At 42.7% G+C, this 25,641-nt stretch overlaps 1 protein-coding gene across 2 annotated transcripts in view; it reads right to left on the bottom strand.

The window, feature by feature from the left end:
- NELL1 (neural EGFL like 1) overlaps nt 1-25,641 on the bottom strand; it is a 761,225-nt gene that overhangs the window by 686,823 nt on the left and 48,761 nt on the right. For both annotated transcript variants that reach the window (XM_019742633.3, XM_019742632.3), the window contains exon 3: nt 1,947-2,097. In XM_019742633.3, coding sequence (XP_019598192.3) covers nt 1,947-2,097 — 151 coding nt within the window. The remainder of the gene's footprint in view (nt 1-1,946; nt 2,098-25,641) is intronic.

The following is a 25,641-nucleotide window of genomic DNA, read 5'->3' as shown; positions in this document are numbered from 1 at the left end:
TTCACATACTGCTAGACCAAACTTCCCAGTAGGGTCAATGAAATGTGGAGCATGTAATGCATGACATATCCAGGCCTGGCTCTGAAACCTATCCAAGGAGAATCTGACAAAACGATCATCACAGTAGAAGCTATTAATGTACCTCCCTCAGAATGTCACAATTCAAGTAAAAATAAAAACACATAGAATCTAAATAGTGTAACTGAAAAGTACTCCATACAAAGTTGTATCTTTATGTATCTACACACATGTAAAAACTGCCCATTCTTTTAAAATGTGCTTGTTCTCCCCCAAAATTAAAATATTGAGCATGTACACGGCCACCATTTCAGCAGACTCAATTTCACCGCCTCCAAAAAAAAAAAAAATCAACAAACTCAAAATCCAGAATTTTGTGCAAAATCCTATAGCACATTTTTATGTCTGAAAAATAAAACCAGAAGTCATCCATTAAGTATTTTTAATTTAATCACTTTGAAATTTTAAACACTTCTAATTTGGATCAAAGAAGTCAAAGTGAAATTTAAAACTATAGAAAAGCACAGAAAATGAAAACACCATATAGCAATATCAATGGGGTATATTCAAAGCAATACTCACAAAATATAAAGGCTTTAATGAACAGAAAATACTGAAAAGAACATTCAAGAAGCTAGTAAAAATACCAACAAGGTGATAGAAAAGGAGGTAAGAAGGAGAAATCAATGAATTTAAGATGAAAACAGTAGACTTGATCACTAAAACTAAGAACTGTTCCATAAAAAAAAAAAAAAAAAAACCAATAGATTACACAATCCCATGATAAGCCTGGTCAAGAAAAGAAGGAAGTATGTATATTTTACATTACAAGTTTAAAAAGATATAACCACAAATATAAACCTTTATTAAATAAAAGGATATAATGTCCAACTGTTTGCCCAAAAAATGCAAATCTAATGAAATATACGATTTGACAAAATTGAGTTGATCCAAAGAAGAGTTTAAAATTAATTAAATAGAAAAATGCCATAAAAGAAATAGAAAATGAATATTTCCAATAAAAGATTTCCCAGACTCCCCACAATCAAAGTAGTATTTTCAGGCTAATTCTATCAGAAACATGTATAAAAGAAGTATTATCTCTATATTTAAACCCATCCAAAGCACACAAAAAATTCAAAAAGCCTTGAATTAACTCACATACGCTGCCCCCCAAAAAAGACCTACAGAATGTCACTTATTAATGAGTTAAAACATATAAGTGTTTAATGAGTTTAGTGTAAAGTGTTCAGAACAATGCCTGACATTTATCAGTGCTCAAAATAATGTTTTTACAAACCTACCTGTTCCTTCCCAAAATCATGGCAACCTCTTCCTGAAATGCTGTTCTTCCAATCCCTTACTCCTTCTGATTCAGCCTGTCAAGTATCTACTCATATGACCATCCTTTCTGAAGCTTTTCTTGGCTTACCATAACCCCGAGTGGGATTAACCACTATTACCTTTATTCCCTAAACATATTATTAACATTTATTTACTTGTCCATCTTCCCTACTGGTTTATGTGATCTAGAATAAAAATTCTGTATTATTCATCTTAATATTCCCAATGTCAAGCAAAGTCCTGCATAAAGTAAAGACACAATAAATGCTTATTGAAGGTTATTGTTAAATATAACTAATTTGCTTGATGACCTAAACATGATGGATAGAATGTGGTTTTATATGAGCAAAGTCTACCAGAAGATAGAAGTGAGAAAGACACTCGTGAGTGGTCCTTGGAGAGCAAACAAGAAAGCCCCTTTGCCCAAAGTAAATTCTTAATACAAAGTAAATTTATTGATGTGTTCAACAGAAACAAGGCCTCGGCTAGCTGAATGTTCGTTTGCAGCTACCACCTCCAAATTCCAAGGCATTTTGTATAGTCCATTAGTTCTAAGCAGATTTTCAAAAGTAGAGCTTTCTTACCTGTGTTCCAGTTCTCGAATGGACAGGATTACTCCTGAAGTTGATGGCTTTTGTTGTACAGTGGCCAAAAAGGTGAATTCACTCTTATTCCGGAACAGCTGAATTAATTTCTCACTCACGTGAGGGGCTGCATGGATCTCTCTCTCTATATCTAGGAGTCAAGAAGGAAGAATAGGAGAAGCAGGAGGGGAAGGAGAGAGGAACAAGAAGAAGAAATACAGAAGGAAAAAGAGGAGAGGGAACATGAGAAGGAAGAGGAGAAAAGATGCAGAGTTAAAACATGCCATGTCCAAAAGATCCAGATTGCATTTTTCATTTTCCCATCCACCACTCCATACAGCTGCATTCATTCGATGCAAAACCCAAAAATGCCATCTCTGCCATCGTGCCCACTTGTCACTTTGACAGGTTCACAATTGGCCAGTGATTTTCTGACAGGAATTTTGACAGGACACTGAGCAAACAGATTCAGTTGCTGTAAATAGGGTTAGAGGCAGTCCAATAAATGGGGCCCTAATTTCAGAGACTCCTGAGTCTAACAGGATCCAAATGCCATTCCACTGGCTCCAATGTCACTTTTCCCATGGACTCCGTGTCCATCTTTGCACAATGCATCTAGGGAAACCTGTCCTTGCTTTGTACCCAGCAGAGATTTACTAGCGCTAATGCGAGACAAGTCTGCTTTTGTGTGAAGAATAAATACAGGCATGCTCCTGATCCATAAGCGTGCCTGGAATTCCTCTGTAAACATGTAGTGGATGACTTCCCTCATGAAATATTTATTAAAGTTGAGGCCAGTTCAGCAGGCCTAGAGGTGTGTTAGTCCAGCTAATGCTGCTCCTAGACGGGAATCTTTCTTTCTGCAACATCTGCATAATGAGAGACATCCATCATTTCAGACTCAGACTTACCCTTGTCATGATAAACTGGGCATTTTCTCCTTATTTTAAACTACACTTCCTGGCATCAGAAAGTAGGCGCCAAGGGAGCAGACTGAGAGGAAACTATTCCAAGGATGACAAATGAACCCCAAAGGTGTGTTTGGTGGCCTTCTCTCATTCCCAGACACATCCTCGGACTGTATCACTACTTAGTTACTTCTCCAGGGCTGCAGGAAGAGCCTTTGAAAAACATAGAATTTCAAAGGCCACGTCGGCCAAGCCACACCACAGACTCCTAGACGGATCTTAAAGAACCTCATTCTGGAGAGTGCCTGGTAACACAAAGAAATCCTTGAATTCCGAACCTCCAGCCTCACTCCTTTCATCTTCAAAATGAGGGTGCAGACTGGGTGATGTGTCACGGCCTCCCATGCTTAACCTTCTACAATTCCATGAGTTGCTATTTCAAGTTTTCAGCACAGAAAAGACCACCAGTCTTCCAGCTGCAAATGTCTACACTACGTATGGCGTGAAGCAAGCTTGGTCTTCTACCAAGGAGGCACCCAACCCGGGCAAACACTCTACCAGCATAAACCTACCTGGACAACATCTGCTTTTCTGCCCCCCAAAAAGGCCTTCACGACTTTACCGTTAGGTGACATGTTGTCTGTCAGCTTTGGTCAAGGGCTGAGATAAAAGATAGACACTTAGAGAATGCTTCTATACCGTCGACAAAAATCCCAAAGCTTTCCGGGATGATACTCAAAACCTAGTAAATGTATGAATAAGTCACTTTATAAACTAGAGCTCATGAGCAAATGTTTGCTAACGTTGTTTTTATTAGCATTACTGCTAGACAAAGATCCGGATGATAAATTCCACCTAGAATTTAGTGCCAGAAAAAACATTTGGCTCTTGAGGCTAACTTATAAGTTTGTGTCTTTTTTCTCTCCTTTTTGCTATTTCTTTCTTTAGATACCAATTAGGAATGAACTGATTGGTACTGGCTGCCTAGAGAGCTCAAGAGAGGATTCTGAAGCTTGGGCCCAGTGAAAAGGCCATGATTGATCAGCAATGCCTGCTGGGGAAGAGAGGTATGAATATCGTATCAGTTATAGGGTGTTCTCACCTTTTACTCAATTCTCCCTGGGTGATATCATCTAGCCCCGTGACCAATGGCCCCCAAATTTATATCTGCAACCCCAACCTCTCCCTTAAGCAGCAGACTCCTGTATTCAGTATCCGTCTTATATCTCCATATGAATACCTAATAAGCATTTCAAATTGGCCACAACAAAGCTCCTATTCTCTCCGCCAACCTTTTATTTCCTCCTAGAGTTCCCAGTCTTAGTAAATGGAACCACCCAGTTCTCAAGCCAAAAAAAAATAGAAATTGTCCTTGATTCTTCCCTTTCCTCCACCCTCCATATCCAATAGAAGAGCAAATCATGAGGGCTCCCATGTCTGGCACCTGTCCACTTCTTCTCAACTCCACTCTTAAAACTCTCGTCCACGCTGCCATCACCTCTCCCTAAGACACCTCCAATAACAACATAACTGGTCTCCCTGCTTCCATGATGCCTTTTCTTCTCCATTCTCCACGTAGCAGTCAAAGCGCTGGTTTTAAAACAAAAGTCAAAATCATCTGAGTCTTCTGCTTTAAAAACCCTCCAATGTCTTCCCATTGCTCCCAGGATAAATCCAGGTTCTTTAGAAGGGACTGCAAGGTCACACATTCCACGCCTGCCCCAGGGTCTTTGTACTCCTCCATCTACCCACAGTTCTCTTCCCCCACTGCTCAGATGGCTTGCTCCTCCTCTTCCGTCAGCTTTCACTTTAAATGCAACTTCCTGGCCACACCCCTCCGCAAGCAGGCTCTCCATAAATGTCTAAACCATCACTTTGGTTATTTTCTCCATATCACTTATAATACACATATTGTGATCAGTTTACTGTTTCCTTATATCACTTATCATAGTCATGTTTCATGTTTCTTACCTTATTTCCTTTCTTTCCCCACTAGACCATAAGTGCCATGAGGACAAGAACTTTTTATTTATTCATTGTTATAGCCACAGTTCTTAGTGCCTAGCAGAAAACAGGCATCCAATACTTTGAATTTATTTATTTTCCATTTATTTTCATCATTTATATTGTTACTTCACGTAACCACAAATATTAATCAGAAAATCAAATATATGGTGATGGAAGGAGAACTGACTCTGGGTGGTGAACACATAATGCGATATATAGATGATGTATTACAGAATTGTACACTTGAAACCTATGTAGTTTTGTTGACCATTGTTACCCCAATAAATTTTAATAAAAAGGAAAGAAAATAGGGATCCCTTTGGAAAACTAGGCAATACACGGGTACTGCTCAAGTGCCAGCAGCTATCAAATTAAAGAAAATGATATTCAGTGCCAAATCAGCCTCTCCTTTTTCTAAGACATCCCTTTTAATGGTCTAATCCAATCGGACCACCTTCTGCTCCCCCAACCCTCCTAGAAAACTGAGTATTTCTTTTGCCAGCTTTTCTCATTTCTCTTTGTAAATGACTGGCACATTGAAGACCCCATTAGCATTCACCATAGTGAAATGTAAAAAAAATAAATAAATCTATTTTGATACAGTGAGACTTTATGTACATTCTCATTTTCAGTAAAGCGCTTTCAAGAAAATGTTTACCATAATTCAGCCGCTAAAAGAGCACAGGAAAATCATCCCACTTCTTCTTACAGGATAGAGACAGGAAAACTGGACAAGATTCCAAGAGACTGAAGACTACTCTGCGTTGAGCAGACACCTAGCTGTGCACCCTGGCATAAGATACTTTACCTCTCTGAGCCTCACATGTGAAAATTGAGAAGACTGAATTCCATGGTCTCCAAGCTGTTTCCTAGCCTCACCATTTTGTTAATCACTTTACCGTGCCCTTAGCTACCTAGCAAAATCGGGTACTGAGGGTACTTTCCATTTACAAAACACCCAGATTTTACAATTTTGCTTTTCTACAGATTTTCCAAATCAACATACATGTACAGTTTGTCAATTACTAAAAATAGTGATATGTCACCTACTTTGCAGCAGCCTGCTTTTTTCCTGGATTTATAAGCGCCACCAATGAAAACCAATTGAGACCCTACAATGAATATTATACTTCCATATTCAACCACCATAATGTATGTTTGCTGTATTATTTAAGATTCAATTCCTCCAGAGAGAACAAGAAAAACAAGTTGGATGGATAAAGCTCATAGGACATGTTAAATATAGACAGCAAGTTAGAAACCTGCAAAACTTGTTAAACGTAGATGGAATAAATGGAATAGTGTGTTGAACACAGATAAAAAGGACTGAATAAGAGTGTTTCTTATAAATAGAGAGGCGTGGGAGGAACAAGTCATAATGCACAAATCATGCCACCCTCAGCATGACAGCTGTGTCATCCCTAAATCCGACACCCATCATCGACACCCATTTCATTCCCACTGTGGCCCCACATGTACTTGCTGAGAAATGTTAACTAAAACCCACCACTGGTCACCAAATGAACTGGTGAACTATAGTTGCGCCCAGGCATGCTTACCCCTGCGTCTCTCCAATAGCAGAAGCATCCTGGGTCCAAGCACCTCCAATGTGCTGAACCCCCTTTTTTATATATAACCTCAGCTCCAGTCCATGTCACCACAGCATCAGCTGCAAAGCTGATGGGGGCAGACAGAAAGAAAAATTGAAAACATGAGCAATATATAAGCCAGAAATCCAATGGGGTCTCCCATCCTCCCACATACCTCCCTTGTACTCTGTCCTAAGTGTGTTAACCTACTCCATCTCTTTCCCTCACTTCTTCCTGGATATTTTCAATTGAATTATAAGTCACATGATTCAAGCTTCTGAATTAGGTCTGTTTGTGAGCCTTCCTGTTTTGTGACCTCTGGGAGTATACTTGGAGGCTACCATTGCATCACAGTAATTTCCCACACGATAACCGGTTAGGGAGAACATTTTTAAAAGGAGGAAAAAAAGAATGACATTCAAAATACTCAGAGGTTTTGCATGATCTAGTTAAGAAGTGCTAACTCAGCGGCAAGGGTTAAGTGCTTTTTCTTTCCTAGGATGAACAGCTCTACCTAGTCATTTTTAAAGAAACACTAAAAATGCTAATGTGATGATTAAGCATCAGTAAAAAGTACTGGGTGAGGGGCGGTGATTGGAGAGTGGAGCAGGAAAGAAATTATACGACAATGCTCACACACTCTTCTCTGCCTAATATAGAAGCAATTTCATTTCCCTTTCCCCTGACTTCTAGGGTGAGAAGGATGGTGATTCTCATTGCCAACCAGCATATACCTGTGCTTCCTCTGTGCCAGGCACGGAGCTGAGCACCAGGGAAAGGAAAGTAAAAATACAGTATCTGCCTTCAACGACAGCTCCATAAGCAAGAGAGTTACCTGGCAACAACAGGTAGTATAGAGCAATGCACGAAGGAAGGAAGGGACCTAAGGAGGCTAGCATTGACATCTGTGGAGGATGCATCTTTGAGCCTGAGTCAAAAAAGATTAATAAGCATTTACCAAGCAGGGGAGGGAGACGAGGGCATTCATTGCAGGACTGCGGTGCAGAGGTGAACACCCATGTGTTTCCCATTATCCTGGCTTTTTTTTTTCTCTGCAAATATACTTCTCACTATAAGTACAGCAGGAAAGCATCTACTCAACCTAAAAATATTGAAAGGAACTCTCCACCGATTGGTGAACTGAGAAAGCAAAAACAGCAGCAGCCAGAAACGTGATGAAACAACTACACCAGGGCAGCCCGTCTCAGCCTTGACTGAAGGAGCATCCAGCCGACAACTTAGTAATTACAGCACGTTTACACCGAGGACGTCAACACATGGCAGAATCCTGATATATAGACATGGCACATCCTTCTAGCCGGAGTCCCACATAAGCTCGTGGTAACATTGGCCCCGAAAGGTGAATCAACACTTGTTAATTTTAAATGGCAGTTAGCTTTTCATTTCTTAGTACAGAGGAAATCTGCCAATTCAGAACTGCCAAACGTCCGCGGGGATTTTTCTGCTGTGTGGAGGGAGGGAGATATGTGTCACACTATTAGGTATTGCAGCCCTTCTTTGAGAACGTCAGATGTCATTGATCCAAGGAGCCCTCAAAGAAGCAGAAATCACAAGTAGAAAGTAGTGGACACCAGGAGACACCAACTTAAACATGCAGGAATTTCTATCTCTACTAACAAGTTCACAGTAATATCCCATTAAACCTCCATTAGCTCCAGAACAATAAAAAGCAAATGTGTGTGGCCTATCATGGTGCCAAGTACAGGGCTAACTGCTTTGTACCTATCATCTCACTGACAATCACCGTATTATCTTTCATATTTACAGACAAGGAAACGAAGGCTTACAGAATTTTGGTAATTTTCTAAACGACACTGGGCTAGGAAGCCATGGTGCTCAGATACCAGCATGGCAGGCTGGTTCCACACATGATACTCTCCACTGTGCTACGTCTGCTCTTCGTCAACGTTTGTGGTCTCGGTGCTTCGTGCAAATCACCATCATATCCCAATGCCTAACGCAACGTATTCCCTCAGGAACTATTTATGAATAATCTATTTGTACAACCCCTATGAGCTAAATAGCAACATCTCCACATTTACTCCTCAGGTAAAGAAACTGAGGCCCGGAGAAGTTTTATGGCTTATCCAGGCTCACACAGTGAGTGAATGGAGATCAAATTGACTCTTGCATGACAATCCATGGCACTGACCTGGCACTCTGCTTACTTTTGCATCCTCCTCTTCCTGCTCTCCCACCCCCCTTGCTCCCGCACTCCAGCCACACAAGCCTCCTTTGCCTTCTTTCCAGGGCCACGTTCCTCCCCACCTGGTGCACTCCCAACTGCAGGGACCTTTCTCATCTTTCCCTCTTCTTTAGGTGCCAGCTTCTTACTCCTTCAGCCCAGCTTTCTCTGACCAGCCCAGGCCAGCTCAGTTTCCCTCTATTTTGTTTTCATTTTATCTTCAGAATCATCAAAGTTTTATGTATGTAATCCTTTTATTAATGACTACTATGCCCACTAGATTAAAAATTTCATGAGGAATGGTTTCCCAATACATACGCTGCACACTGCATGGCCCATGGTAAAGCTTCAGCAAATGTCTATTACTTTAATAATTATCATATCTTGACTCTAAAGTCTGGAACACAATCTATGCCAACGGAGGTTTACCAAAGACACTCAACTATAACCCCACCTTGTTGAGAAAAAAAAAAAAAAAAAACTCATCAAAATAATGAGCTACTTAAGGAATAATGAAGCCAGCTGAATGTCCCCAACTCCTCCATTATGAGACTAAACCTAAGGAATCCTGTGACACATAATATTAACCAATTTTCTGTAATTACTATGTGACTCAATCAAAAGAGATTCCGTTGCCCCCATAATTTTACTTATTAGATAGGCACAGCGAGGCAGCTGAGCTCTTCTTATAAACGTTTAAAATGCCAGGAAGGAAAATCACATCCCTTTGTCACTAACAAATTAGCAAACTGTAACCACTTCTCTTTGGGCTGCCTCCCCACGCACTGCACCCCACCCTTAATCCTCATCCCTGCACCCCTATCTCAGCTGGACACCTTGGAATAAGGAGATAAAGCATGGATGCCAGCCCTATCTGAATCACAGGACAGGAGAAGAAAAACAGAGAGACTGGTGAAAAGGTTTAATGTGACTAAGACAGCACTGCATTGGGTACGAACTTCCAATTACAAGATAAATAAGTTTTGTACAGCATGTACATTATAGGATGTAATATACAGCATGGTGACAAGTTAACAAATACTATGTTGCATATTTGAAAGTTGCTAAGAGAGTAGATCTTAAAATTTTCCATCACAAGAAAAAAATGTTTATAATTGTATGGTCATCATTTTGCAATATACACAAATATCAAATCATTATGTTGTACACCTGAAACTAATAAAATGTTATATGTCAGTTATATCTCAATCAAAAACTATCAGAGGCTCAATGAAAAATGACCTTGATGGCCTCAGTGATATTGTACCCTAGAGACTGTACAAATTTGTCACTTGGCAACAAGAGGGCAGCGTTACCTCAGACAAAGGTAAAAGAATGAATGAGAAGTAGGGGATAAGGGTAGGGTAGGAGGTAAAACCTGTTTTATTGAGGTCCCAGTGGTCAGAGGTGAGGGGCATTACTCAATATTAGAAGGGGTTGAACTCTGCTCCTGGGGAGATAAAAAAGTCTTGGCGATGGGCAGGTGAGCAGGGGTTGCCAACCATGGTTGGAGGCATGGCTAGTGCCAGTTCTAATTGTCTTCATGTAAATTAAAAACTGGGCAGAGTCTATGGGACTCCCAGCCACTCCAATCTAGGTCCAGCCAGCAAACATCCGAACATTTTTGAATGTTTGCTGTGTGTTAGATGTCAAGCTAAGGGTTATAAATATAACGACCTAATTTAGTCCTCACAGCAGCCAGCAGCCTAGTGATATCACTGTTGCCACCTCCATCTCACAGATGAGGTACAAAGAGTTAAGAAGCTTCCTCCTAAGTCCCAGACCTGGAATTCAAACCCAGATCTGTCAAGTGCAAACCAAGATGCACCTCTGCCTCTCAGCCCTGTCCTTCTGTCTCAGCCCAACTACTGTTTGAGTTCTGGTTCCGCCATGTAATCTCTGAGACCTTGGATAACTCAGCTTCTTGCCTTCATCCTTGAGTTGCTTCATCTGTCACACAGAAGTAATACCCCCCATCCTGTCGGCCTCAGTGAGGAGTAATGAAAGAATATGTGGAACATGCCTCATATCTACCTTGGGCTCAGGAAGTATTTCCCCTCCCTCAGCCTTTCTTTAGGACATTTCTGAGAAGCTTTGCAAAGAAGGCTAAGAAATCTACACACTCAAGTCTGATCTTAAACACTTGCCAATGTGTTCACGCACATGATGACATTTCATATTCATAATAACCCACTGGGTAAGTATTAATGGCCTCACTTTAAAGGTAAGGAATCTCTAGCTTATAGAAGATAAGTAAGTGACTTGCCCACAATCCCACCTCCAGCTAGTAGCCGAGACATGTCTTCTGACTCTAATTTTGCAGCTTTTTTATACTTCTGCATGGCTTCCCTGATCCCTAGACAAGAGAGAATCATTAAACTTGCCCAGTCCACTCCACTCCAATGCTAGGTCCCCCCTTCCTAAGGGGTACCCCTCCTCCGGGATCCTAAACTCCTCCATATATTGAAGTCCAATCTCTAGTCTGCTTAAAAAGTTTGGAGCGGTGGGCTGGCCTAATTATAATCAGTTCCCTTTTGTGCACAGCCCTAATTCTCAGGCATGAAAGAGACATTGTAGATGTTATACTAGCCTTGACCTTGCCACAACTACTCAAATTCAGTAGTAAACAGTAGGGCATCACGTTAACCGCCAAGCTCTCTAATGTACGATTATTCATTATAAATCATTTTTACATGTGGCTTCAAATGCTGTTTTTCAAGAATAAAAATCTGCCTGCATTGAAATGCACAGTGATTTTAATATGCAAACCTCCTACAGAGATGATGTCTCATTTTAATTATTGTTTCGGTTTAATAGGTTTTCATTAAATTAGAGGATGGAGCAATTACTAGGGTGAACAGCTAATGTTTCCAAGGTACGCTCCCGTGGTTCATGGGCAAAAAGACAGTTGTGGCCCAGAGAAGCAGAAGGCAACAGTCTTCCAGAAAAGCTTGTATTCAGCCCGATAGAACACAGTGCTGGCTATTTATTTTCCCAGCTTCCAAACAGAGCTGGCGTTCCCTCACAGGGATATGCAAACAGCTCTAAGCGTGGGTTTAATTTGGGGTATCTTAATCACATAACTTTTCTATCGGGAATCCAGGCGCCCTTGTCAGCAGACTAGAAAATGCTCTTAAAAATTGTCAACCTGCAAAGCTAGATGTCAAACCACAGGAAAATACTCCTAATGAAATTGTCTTCTTTCTCACACACAAGTAATTTAGTTGGTTTAGTGGATTAATGTCTGACTTTCCACCCCTGGGAAATTGGTTCAACTTCAACACTGGCTGCAATGACCAAAATCATATTAATTAGCAAACTGTCAGAGACTCAATGAGAAATGACTTCAGTGGCCTCGGTGATACTTTACCCTAGAAACTGCACAAATCTGGCACTTGGGGACCCAGAGGGCAGCGTTACCTCAGACGGAGGTGAAGGAATGAATGAGAAGTAAGGAACGAGGGGAGGGTGGGAAGTACAAGCTGCTTTGTTGGGGTCCCAGCGGTCAGAGGTGAGGGGCATAACTCAGGACTAGGAGGGGTTGAAGTCTGCACCTGGGGAGACGAGGGGGCCTGGCAAGCTTCAAAGGGCCAACTTCTTTCTTTCCAAATGAGCTGAAGGAGGAAAAGAGGGCAGCTAGATAGAGAGGATCCTTCCAGAAATAACTAGCCTATTAGGTTAGGGCAGACCTGGTCACTGTGCCAAGAAAGTAATGTGAGAACTTTTTACTGTGCTTTGGGAAGGAGGAAACAAATCTTTTCCACAATGTTCCACAACAGAAAGAAATCATGAAGCAGCATTAGTCCCAGGTAAACCAGCAGAAACAACAGTGGTCAGTACGATGCCCTCACCGCTCACTGCCACCCCAACCCCAGCCTCATACTGGCCACCTGTCAGGGCCCATATTTGCTGTCCACGGCCGCTGGAGGAGGTTCTTTTCTCTATTGTTACAGGATTGTGAATATTTCTAACGGGAATAATATTTTGGAACTCCTGAATGCAATGCTTCCTTTTCAGCTCCTTTATTTCTACTGTCCTAAAAAGCACATCATCAGCTCTTAGATCACTTGTGTTAATCTAATTACACGCCTTGTTAGCTAATTAGTTCCAGAGTCACTGCTCGGGAGGTCTCCCTCGCTATTTATCTATCTGTGTTGGCCAGAGGGTGTCTGTGCTTTCAGGCTCCCGGGGAAACTGTGTAATTATTGACCTTTGAACCCTGTGCTGAGGGGGGACACCTGAAACCCCATGCTTTGAACAGAAACTCCAAGAGATAAGAGTATCTAGTCAGAGAGAGGGCTATGGATGTGGTTTCTTGCAGACTTGCTGTATTTCTATGAAAACTGACCTCCTATTTAGAGATTTTATTCCAATCATGTTAAACATTGATGTCACCCTTAAAATGAATCATTGGAAACGCTGCTTGCTCCTGAACTCAAAGCCAATTGCTATCTGGCTATTGGATCTCTCTCTACCAATTTCTTGCTCTCACCCTCCCAAACAAGATCTACAACCAAGGGCGAAAATTACAATCCCCATTGACTAAGGCTTTTTTTTAAAGAAATGAAAATGTCGATTTGGGGGAAAATCGGTTCTTCGATCATTGCTGCAAATAATTTGGTTCTTGCATGTCGCAGGGTAAGAACACTGAGTCAGTTTTCAGTAAATTAGTGTATTAAATAGTGTCTTCATGATAATTCATCTCAAAAGGTGCCTGGTAGGTTCTCAAGGAGTCTTTTCTATTCAGGTTTGAGCTCACTGAGCCAGCAGATATTTTGGGGGGCTTCCTGAACTACCCACCCCCAGCCAAGAGTGGTTTTTAGCTCAGCCTTGTGTAAAGCCCTCTCAGGCCACAGGTGAGCTGAGTGTAGGACACAGGAAATGGCTGGGGCCATGCTGGATACAGGTGAGGAGCTCCGTGGGCACGTAATCTCAATTCTTCCCCAACCTAGAGTTCCAGCCACCTTCTCCACACCTATCCAAACCCTGACTGTGTCTCAAGGCCCAACCGAATTCCTCTAATGCCGCAAAGCTTTTGGAGCCCCAGCTAAGGGGGTTTTCCCTCTCTACGTCAGAACTGAATCATCCACCCATGCAAACACGTATTTGGGGAGCATGTTCTCTGTGTCAGGCTCAGTACCATGGTAAGACAGGCTCAGTCTGGAGCGAGACATTCAGCCAGTATTTAGTACCACTCATTCTGGCACATCTTACATTCTGCATCTTGCCCAATCCAATGGCCAGTTCTCTACCCTTAGCCTAACTGAGCTCTGACAACCCCCCACGCAGTTGTCCTCTCCCTCCTTTTTAAGACTCTTTTTTTTTCTTTTTTAACTCAAGTTTATTGGGGTGACAATGGTTAGTAAAGTTACACAGGTTTCAGGTGTACAATTCTGTAATACTTCATCTGTGTATCACATTGTGTGTTCACCACCCAGAGTCAGTTCTCCTTCCATCATCGTATATTTGATCCCCTTTACCCTCATCTACCAATCCCCTCCTCCTTTACTCTCTGGTAACCACTAAACTATTGTCTGTGTCTATGAGTTTTTGTTTCTTTGTCTCATTCCATTGTTGTTTTCAGTTTTATATCCCACATATCAGTGAAATCATATGGTTCTCGATTTTTTTCTGTCTGACTTATTTTGTCTAGCATGATAATCTCAAGATCCATCCCTGTTGTCGTAAATGGCATTATTTCATTCTTTTTTGACACTGCTTTCTTCTGGTTTTCCTCCTACCTCTGGGACCATCTTGAGGCTCCTTCATGCCCTCCTCTGCCTACTCTCTAATTGTTAGGGTGCCTCTGAGCACATCCATTCATCAGCAAGCCCTACGCCCCACCTCATCACCACTCTTGACTATAATATTGCAGCAGCCGCCATATGTCAACTTGCTTCCACTTGTCTTTCCTCCTCTCTATTCCCCTCTTCTCCCCTCTATTTCTCCTCTCTCTCTCTCTCTCTCTCTCTCTCTCTCTCTCTCTCTCTCTCTCTCTCTAACTCTAACTCTAACTCTAACTCTATCTCTGTGTTTCTCTCCCATAGATCAATCAGCGAATCAAGACCCTTTTCAAACATAAGTCACACATCAATCACCGCACCCCTTGCTTTAAACCCTCAAATAGCTGCCCTATTAGTTCCCTGATGCTGCTACAACAAACGACTGCAAATTTAGTGGCTTGAAATGAACTTACAAACTTACAGTTTTGGAGAGCAGAGCTCCGAAATGGTTTTCACTAGATCATAACCAAGGTATGCACAGGGCCATACTCCCTCCAGAGGCTCTAGAGAAGAGTCATTTCCTTGCCTTTTCGAGCTTCTCTTGGTTCACAACCCCTTCCTACAGCTTGGGAGTCAGCAGCATAACATCTTATAGCCTCCCTCTGCTTTCACCTGCTCTCTATCTGACCTTCCGGCTTCCGTTTTATAAGGACAATTGGGCCCCCCTGGATAGTCCAGGATCCTCTCCCCACCTAAAGATCTGTAACTTACACCACAAAGTAGCTTTTATCACGTACAGTGACATACTCACAGGTTCTGGGGATTACGACATCACTCTCTTTAGGGGGGACGGAGTCATTTTTCAATCAACCACACTGACTAACGTAATGTAAATAAAACCTCACCTCCTTACGTGGACTGAAAGACCCCGTGTGACTTGGTGCTGTAGCTGGAGCGGAAATAAAGATCAAACTTGTACTTTGGCCTCCCCTGGTACTTCCACACAAGCTGGCCATCCCTGCGCCCCTTAAATTTGTTTGATCCTAAGGGCCTTTGTCCCAGTTGTCCCAAGAATGTGCAATCTGGAGCAAGATAGCCTGGATTCAACTCTCAGCTTTGCTACTAACTGGGCCTAAAACCTTAGCCAAGTGATTCAACCTGCTTTGCGCCTCTGTTATTCTTTCTGTAAAATGGGGCTGGCAATACCCATCTCCCTTGTAGGATTAGTATGGATTACTAAAAAGATTAAATGAGTTAAATAATAGAAAGCATTTACAACAGTGCCTAGCACATAAAAAGGGTTCATCATCAATAATGTAAATGATCATTAATAATACTCTCTTTGCATGGCTGACTCCTTCACTCAGGCATCAGCTCAAATACCACCTTTGCAGAGAAGCCTTCCCCAATAATCCTACTTCAACTCAATCCTCTCCCGCTCTTTCTATCGTATTACTATTTTATTTCCTTCACAGTAAATATTACTATCTAAAGTTACTAATTTATTACTAATATAATTACTTGTTTACTGTACTTGCCCACTTCTGCTGGAATATAGGCTTCATGAAGACAGAGATTGTCTTTTCTCTGCTATATTTAAAACACCTAGAACAATGCCTGTCACATGGGTGTACAATAAATATTTGTTGAATGAATGAATCAATGAATGAATGAATGAATATGACATATGCTGGTTCTCTCCTCCCCGCACCTAGACCAAGGGCCCTCAAGGGTAGGAGGTCTGTCAGATTCTTCTTGTTCAATTAGGACCCAGCACAGTGGCTGGCACACAGCAGCATAGTGGACTCTCAGTTAATACTTGCTGATGGGCCAATATGTAAGCGAGCTCTAGGAGCATCTTTAAAGATAAGGATTCCAAAAAAGAAATGATTTTTCTGCAGCCAGTCACTCAAAGATTGAGAGAGAAGGGAATTCCCAAGTCACATATTTAAAAAAGAGCGATTCTAAACAGGAGTCCAGGACGCTCCCACCCCACACGCTGAGGCATACACCAGTGGGCTGCACAGGTCTCTATCATGGCAAGATCTTCTATTTCGATGAAATATCAAAAAACAGTGCTGCGGCTAGCTTATGCATGAATTATGTACTTAAAAGCCAAATGCTAAGGCCAAGTGTGCCAAGTCCCAAGTCCCAAACCATCCTGCATCTCTCCTTTCCCATGAACCCTGGAGCTCATAAATGTCTAGGAGCGTGGGGCCTCCTCCTTTAAGGTGCCTCACCCCCTGAGATTCGGGGCAAAACTGTCTGGGGTAAAGCTGGCCTCAGGATTTGTTTGTTTAAATATCCCAAATGATGTGACACGCAGCCATAGCGGAGAGCTGGGTCCCGCTTGGTGGCCTAGCTCCAGGTCAAAAGTGGAAACTGACCAGTCTCAGGCCAGCATGAGGCGGCATCAGCATGTTGTTTTAGCACCCAATGTTACGTACACCATCCCAAACAACACACCACACTTCATCAGGTCCAAGGTGCCACAGATGGGAAGACTCACCATATTTTACATGCCCTACAAAGAACAAAACAAAAAGCTGGCAATTAGAACTTTGAGACACTACTGATTGTAAGACCATTTATTACACAATTAGGAAAACACGAATGAGTATGTGTGTCTTAGAGTCAATGGAATATGGTGGAAAAACTGACTCTGGGTGATGAACACACAATGGGATTTATAGATGATGTAATACAGAATTGTACACCTGAAATCTATGTAATCTTACTAACAATTGTCACCCCAATAAATTTAATAAAATAAAATTAAAAAAAAAATTGAAAGATTTCATATAAAAATCCAAATCTCTAGTAAAAAAAAAAAGAAAAAAGATGACCTGGCAACACAGCACCCACATTCCTACAGGCAACAATGCAGTGAATTCTGGCGCCGAGGCAATGCGGCACACAGCACCGTGTCACCAATCGCAGCACGCCCTTGCCGATGCACATGGCTCTGCCGATACCTGGCTGACCTTCTCTGTACCTGGGATTGCAGCCCCTCCCCAACACATCTCTAGCTGGTGCTAATACCGTGCACCCTCTATACTGCCAGGCCCCACACAAACACACAAACCCCCTCTACTCCCTGCCCTCCCGGGTCCTTCCTGGCTCACCCAGGTGCTTCTCCACAGATCCTAGAGCCCTGATAACAACAGGTATCACTGAGGTTTGGATCTTCTCAGCCCTTGGTGTGACCAGGCAGAGCACTTTTGGCAAAAACAGCCCCTTTGCTTTTCCCCAGTGTAATGTACACATATAGCCCATTTCCTGGAATGTCGGGATGTGAAAAAGGTTGGGCAACACTGCCCTGTGTTGAAGCAGAATTTGGAATCAAAAGATCTGGCATCCTCCATCAGTCTTGACACTTAGTACGATGTGAATGACAGGTCATTTCATCCCTCTGCAACCTAGTTTCTTCTCCATTAAATGGTGACAAACATAAAGATGTTACTTGTATCTCAGAATCTACATGACAAAAACATGCAATGAGTAGTTTTGAAAAAAGGCTTGTTACTGTCACTTTCTTCCTTGTCTGAGTGCCAGGGTCAGGTGACACCCTGAGAGTTGGGCACAAGCAGACACTATGCTGGGAAGGCTTTCTCTCACCATCTTTCTCAAAAAGCTTACAACCTAGCAGCGTACACAGGTGGATAGAAGCCAGTATGATAAAAATAAATCCCAAGTCAAAACATATCTTACAGGGAAACCATAAATAATTTAGACCAGAGAAGGTGAGGCCATAAGCATGAGGATGGCAGGGGTTGACTGGTGTCTCTGGATAAATTAGTTAATAAATGAGGAGCAACCACGCCCTGTGTCAGCAAAGCAAGTCTATGGAACAACAATTGGCTTTTTTTTTTTTTTCAGTGAAGTTGATACATCTTTTTTTTCAAGTGGTTCAGCTTACTTTTCAAGTCCAGGGTGTAAACCAAAAGCTTCTTTCCTAAACTCTTCACTTGGTGTAGGTAAATTTTGACGTGGACTTTTCCTACCACGATTCCTCAAAATCTCCCTATAACAGGCATACCAATGAGCCAAACCCCACATTCCATAAAAAAAGATAAAAAGGAAAAAAAAGAAAAACCAAGAATGCATTATTGTGATCAATCACAGAGTAATACACAGAGAGCATGATAGATGCAAAGCTGCCTGTCAGTGTTTCTATTTATGTATAACTACTGCTGTAGCCACTCCTTAATTATGCTCTTATTCACTATATGCACAGAGTCTGTCAGTGTGGGTTCACGTTTAATTGAGCCCAAGAGCCCCAACCAGAAGAATATACATGCCACACACCAAGTTGTTCCCCTGCAACTTTTTCAAAGGAATTATTGGAGAGATTTAAGAATTCTTCAAAAATGTCACAATAATAACTATTTTATCTTTTTTTATGCCATAATTATGATTTGGGGTTTTGCTTTTCTTATTTCATCCAGGCACACCACAACTCATGAATAAAATATGACAAGTTTGATAGCAGCCATTGGAGAGGGTTCATCTGTAACAGGAGACGTGCTCAGTGTACAAAGAGATTTTGTATTCCGACAGCCTTTGTTTCTGGGATGGGCTTTTATCTCAAAAAAGGACCACATGCTCTCACAGCTCCCTCCACCCCAATTCCTGTCTTCAACACAACACCTGAAACCATGTTTATTTTGTCTTTTAATGAGGACATTTCTAAACAATTAGGGAACAAATCAAAAACACCCAAGGGCCCTCTGCTCACTATGAAACTGGCTTGAAACACGTCAAACAATTGACTCGAAGAGACACAAGCAGAACCACACACCAAAGCACAAAGTATGTGACTTTACATCTTAAAAATCATTTCCATGATTGCACCCACGTGGCAAGACATTTAAAGTACCCACAAGGTTCTCTTTCAAGAAGTTTCCTCTCCCCAGCAAAGGCTGCCTGGTCCCTTCAAAGTTCAGGCTCTGGCGTGCCTTTCAAAGAAATAAATGTGAAAAGAAAGGGAAGTAATGGGCGGCTCTGCAAAACCATCAGCATTTATCATGTGACCCCAGGGATGTCAGACTTCAAGTTCCGAGGTTCCATTTTTTTTAAAGCGAATCTATAAGCATCTTGTTCTATCACACATACAAAACCAGCTGGCTTCTGAGTTTCCTTCCAAATACAAGTATTTCCCCAGAGTTTATTTCAAACGCAAAAAGACACTTTAAAGTCATTGCTCGCCTAGTATTCGCTCGGAGGACTGAATCTTAGACCTCCTGGATTAGCAATCTGCCAAACTTCCCAAGTTGTGATTTTGTCTGTGGAACTTGACAAATTGAAGACGAAGCTGAGATTACAAAACATTTCTAGCACTCCTCGAGCAAATGAACCCTGGTATCGGCAGGAAAACCAGAATGCACAAGCTTAAGCATATGTTGTTGTCTTAAGTTTGCTGTGCAGATGCACAGGGATAACTGTTTGGGGAAATTACAGGTGTGCATTTTTTGTTACACTTCACCCAGGTACACCAGATACTCCAAGACACCAGGCAGTCTTGAACTGTGACCCCGTCTACCCACTAGACCCAGTCCAAAGCCGGGTGAATGGCTACTATATTGAGTCTGTAGGTCCTGAGGGGGTCAGTTTCGTCACATTGTTTTATCGAATGTCGTGTTGCATTAAACTGCACCTGCCCACCAACCGACACTTCATGACATCAGGCAACCCAAAGGTGGTGAGGTACAGAAGAAAAATGAAATTCTTCTCCCACCACCACTCCACACCCCTGACACACACACTCATACGCCAGACATGCTTGCAGATTGAACAGCAAGATGAGTCTGAATCTTTGGCAGATAAATAAGGCAGCAGCTCACACAGACAGGACAATGCACAGCAGCAGTGTCTGGCTCTCTAAGGAGATGCCCGTTTGGAGGTGCTGGGCTGAGCCTTCTTTCCTTCCGTCACATCCGGTGTTTCCAGAGACCAAATGAGGCCAGGGAATTTGGCAGTGGCATTTAAATCTTCAACAGACACTGGAAAAATGGGATTAGACACCAAACTTGGGGTTTAGTGTGGTATAAACAAAGATAAAAAAGATTTCCGAACCAGCCACATGTATACCAATATCAACAGGGTTTGAAATCCTGAGAAACCTTGTTTCCACGTCAAAGATCTCCACTGGTAAATGTGCAGGTCTTGCCTGATGGATCTGGGAGCTGACTTAGATGGCTGCAAGCCTTGCTCGGTCACGCCCTGTCTCCTCCATTGGCTGGGCCACACTCCACCTGCCTTCTTCCACCCAGACCTTTGAGGACAAAGGACAACACTCTTTGGATTCACTTTTTCCCAGATAAGGTCTAGGGGTTCATGGTCTGGGGCAGGCTAACCTTCACTTGTGCCAACACCAGTGTGTACCCAAATGTTTCCAGGGATCGCCAGTCACAGCTCTAAACACGCCTGATCACGGGCATCCTAGACACAACCTGAGTAGCAGACAATTAAACCAGTTGCGTCAGTCAGTCAACCAAAAGGATGAGTCAGACACACTTGAGAACATCACACTCGCTGCACTCCGGCTGCAACCTTTCACTGGTGGTACAGAAAATGCTGGCATTTCTCATTTCCAGTGTTAGGCCTCCTCTCTCTTTTTTGTAAGAGGGCATGTGGTTGGTGAGCAGAGGCACAGAGGCTGCAGGTAGAAGCAAGCTCCCTCCCCACCCCACACTATATAACATTGTAGGTTCTGGGACTTTTGTTTGACAACTGGAGACAACTTTTTTGTTTCTGTTAAGTAGAGAGTGATATCTGCTCCTTCCTCCCCATGCTGTTGGGCAGGGTTTGAGCTTCTGTGTCTAGAGGGATAAGATTGCACAGGCGATGCGGTATTTTCTTGAGAGATTTTGTGGATTCTGAGCAAAGCAAGGATAATTAGGGTCCATGAAGCAAAGTGTGTACTAGTTGGAATGAGTCCTTGCCCTACTTAAACGTAGAAACACTCTGCTCCTCCAAGGGCCAGGGTCCCAGGCCAAAGCAGGGAGGACAGCCCCGTCTTCAACTGAATACTAAAGACTGGCATCTGTGGGGTCCATCGGGCACAGAGCCCAACCATGCTGGCATCCTGATCTGGGACTTCCCTGCCCCCAGAAGGGTGGTGAGAAACAAATGTACATTGTTCAAGCTGCGGTATTTTGGTATGGCAGCCTGAACCAACATGGCCTGTTAAGACGAAGCCGAAGAGGCATACCAACATTTCAAGAAAGGAGGGCATGGCTCTCACACCAAGTCCTGGCAGCAAGAGATGTGATCATAGGCTCAGGTGCAATAATTAGCTTTAGAAATAAAGATCACATAGTCCGCAGAGACCAAGCCTAAAAGAGAAGACAGGTGATGATAGGGTGAAATTCGGGAGGGAAAGGAGCTTAATAAATTCATATTAGATCAACTCAATTTGTAGTGATACAAAGGCAAAGTACAACAGGGTGGTATAATAGGAGGATACAGCGGTGGGACCAAGTAAGAAAAATGGAATGGTTTGACACAGCTGCTGGGGAAGGAATGTAGGGTATGAAGGCATTTGGGATATACATAAACTGACGGAAAACAATCAGAGCCCCACTGAGATTGGCTCATAGGAATTTAAAGGGCTGTAAGCAAGCAGTCTCACCATCCCTGCTGAGCTTGGATGCTGGGATTTGTCCAAGGTCAGGGCTTATAGCAAGGCAGCTAGGAGAAGTCCTTCTGTGCCCAGTGATGGGGCAGGGGATAAAAATGGGTGGATTTTCTTTGGGGAGATAAAAAATTCTGGAACTAGATGGTGGTGGTGTTTGCATAACACTGTGACTGTAATTAATGCTGCTGCTTGTACACTTAAAATGATTAAAATGGTCAATTTTACATGATATTTTATCACAATAAAAAAAGTATAAAAAGTTGAGGGAAAGGAAAATTAAGCCAGAGGAAAAAGAAAGGGGGGAAAGGGATGATTGGAAAGAGTTGCAGAGAAAAAACTATTGGAGAAAAGAAACAAAAAGAAGAGAGGAGGGAAGGATTGACAGCTGGGCTGTCCTTCCCCATCACACAGCTCTACCAGCACCATCACCTGAGCGCTTTCTCTTCCAGGCTCAACGTTCCAGTCTAAATATTCTCCAATATTCTAATGACATGGCTTTCATGCACTTCACCCGGGGCCATCCTACTCCTCCGACCTCAATCCAGTGTGTGAATTTTCCGCATACAATGGAGAGCCCAGAACTGAACACAGCTCCACACACGGCACATATAGAATAGAGTCCAGTGCAAATGGCTGTGAACTGGGAGCGTGATTGCTCCCCACCTCCAGAAATATTTGGCAGTGTCTGGAGATGGTTTTTGGTTGTCCTGGGAGGGTGCTACTGGCATCATGTTGCTAAGGCCCAAAACACAAGAAGCACCACCACCCCCAAAAAAAAAAAAATAATAATTATTATCTGGTACAAAATAACCCTGCTCTAGCATAGCTGTTATCTCCCATGATCTGGGCATTACATTTCTATTAAAGTGGCCTAAGACTAATGGCATAGGTTCTTCTGGCTTATACTGAACGTGAGTGAATTAAAAACCCCAGGCCTTTTTCACCTGAACTGCTCTCAAAATAGGCTTGTTCTGATGTCGCTGAGGCTCTGAACCACTGAAAAGAACTTTATATTAAACCCTGTGAAATTCCACGCAGGCGGTTTCGGTTCCTGGTTCCAGCTTATGGACACACTGAGGGCCCTGATGCTGACGTCCCGGGAAGGAGCTGTTTCTCCCAGCTCAACGTCTCCGGCAGCAGCTCTCGAATAGAGACGTCAAACAGGTTCTGGGCAGGTCGGCAGTGGGAGGAGGAGGGTTTGACTTCTGGCAGTTTGACACATCCCTGTCTGGTGCTTTCCTGCCTTCCTCACTCAAGATGACCAGGGCCTTTGCCCGGGCACCCAGGTGGGGGGCAGCCCTCTGTGTGAGAGTGTTACCCCAACATTTCTCCTGCATCCTTCAGTATCCTGCCTGCACTTCTCACGGCCAGATATCACAGCTTCTTCCCAGCCCTGTGGGGAACAGAAGGCAGCCGAAGGTTTGAGTGTGTCAGGTCTGAGATGTGCGTGTCTGTGGCTCAGGCACGGGAGAGTCATTTCCCAGCCTCTCCGTGTATCATGCAAGATATTTTAATTGAGTGAAAGAGCATTAAGAGCGTCGTTCTCCTACTTTTGTCAGCAGAGCTATATGAAACTGCACTTTCCACAAAGTCTAAAGAAAACAAGTCCAAGGCTGACATTAAAGCTCTATGTATGCTACGGTGCACTGTCAAATATAAATCTACAAAATGACAAATCTATAGAGAAAAAATTGTGGAAATTAGATTCATTGTAATTTCAAAAAGTAAATTTTTATGTGGTGATTTTTTGTGCTACATCTGTTACATCATTTTCTTTTAATGTCAGTATAAGGCAGTGAATTATTCTTTCTTGGGGACAGTGTTTTTTTAATGAGATCATGTCTTTCCACCCTTTTTTTTTTTTTAATTTTATTGGGGAAGGGGAACAGGACTTTATTGGGGAACAGTGTGTACTTCCAGGACTTTTTTTTTTCCCCCAAGTCAAGTTGTTGTTCTTTCAGTCTTAGTTGTGGAGGGCGCAGCTCAGTTCCAGGTCCAGTTGCCGTTGCTAGTTGTAGGGGGCATAGCCCACCATCGCCTTGCGGGAGTCGAACCAGCAACCTTGTGGTTGAGAGGACACGCTCCAACCAACTGAGCCATCCGGGAGCTCAGCGGCAGCTCAGCTCAAGGTGCCGTGTTCAATTTTAGTTGCAGGGGGCGCTGCCCACCATCCCTTGCAGGAGTGAGGAATTGAACTGGCAACCTTGTGGTTGAGAGCCCACTGGCCCATGTGGGAATCGAACCGGCAGCCTTCAGAGTTAGGAGCACAGAGCTCTAACCGCCTGAGCCACCGGGCCGGCCCTTTCCACCTTTTTTTGATACCTAAAATATCAAACTATCTTAGTAAAATATTGGTGAAATGAATAGTTAACAGAGTCACATCTTTACTTGGCAAAAATGAAAAGTTAAAGACACTGCATCATTTCCTAATTTTTTTCTGCAATTTTACCAGATTGTGAAACCCAAAATTCCTGGAGCCGTCAACTTGAAGGTTTGATAAGTACACCTATGACGTCTTCAGCCAAGAGGCTGATGAAACCTGCCAGTCCAGAAAGGATCATATACAAAATCAGACAGCATGGCCCTGGGGACCTCCTTTCAGGTCAACACCAATTCGTGAATCAACACTTTTAGGATATGCTTGTTCAGCCAACAATCAATCTGCCTAACCATATTATCAACAAGCTCACATTTAACCATCCCAAAGACCTTCCAGAGAGACTGCGCTAAATGCCCCACTGACATCAAAGCATACTTGTTTGCGAGATAATGGATGAGCTGATCAAGAACCCAAAGGTGCTTAGATTTGTTTTCCTGCTCATCATTCACTTCCCCCTTTTTTAGGAACTACATCACGGTTTTCCTTTGGAGAACCACCACTCACCCACTTTCCCTCTATATGGTTCAGCTGTTGACCCCAACCCCCAACTCCATTGGTAGACATGTGACCCAGGCCTGGCCAATCAGCATCATCCATCCTCCTGACCCCGGGCATTTGACTCTAGGATGGGTATATATGACCCATGACAGTTCAATGAGACACAGTTCCAAAATTTTTGTTTTAATTATTTGCCAACAAGAGGTTATCTTTCCACTAAGTTTGCAGAGAGACTATGATCTAAGCCTGGGGTCCCCGGGACTACCTTGCTCCCCTGGGGGCAGCCTGCCTAAATACAGCCAGCCCAAAACAGAGCTAAGAGGTATAGAGAAAGTGAGATTAATTCACAATGACATCATTAGAGCACCTTAATCCAGGAGGACTAAAGCCTGTTTTATCCCTAACTTTGGTTACGTGAGCCAATCAAATTTCTCCTTTTTGCTTAGACCATTTTGAATTGGCTATTGACCCAGTGCACTGAAAAGAGTTTGGTGGTACATAAGATTCTTTTAAAAATGTGAGTTTGACAAGCTTATCATTTCATTTATCAATTTTAGGCACTGTGCTAAACTCAGGGATATAACAGAGGATAAATGTGGCTGCGGTTTTTAAAGAGGTCGTTTAGTGATGAAGAACGACAGCTAAAACCACAAATTACAAGAAAATAGGTGGTCAGGGCTAGAGTCAAGTATAATTAATGTAGGAACACACAGAACTAAACTGATTCTGCCTTTCAGGGTCCAAG

The sequence above is a fragment of the Rhinolophus sinicus genome, chromosome 14 (assembly GCF_057876585.1).
Source record: "Rhinolophus sinicus isolate RSI-liver-muscle chromosome 14, RSI-T2T, whole genome shotgun sequence".
Classification (NCBI taxonomy): domain Eukaryota; kingdom Metazoa; phylum Chordata; class Mammalia; order Chiroptera; family Rhinolophidae; genus Rhinolophus; species Rhinolophus sinicus.
This window is presented reverse-complemented; position numbering and strand designations above follow the sequence as displayed.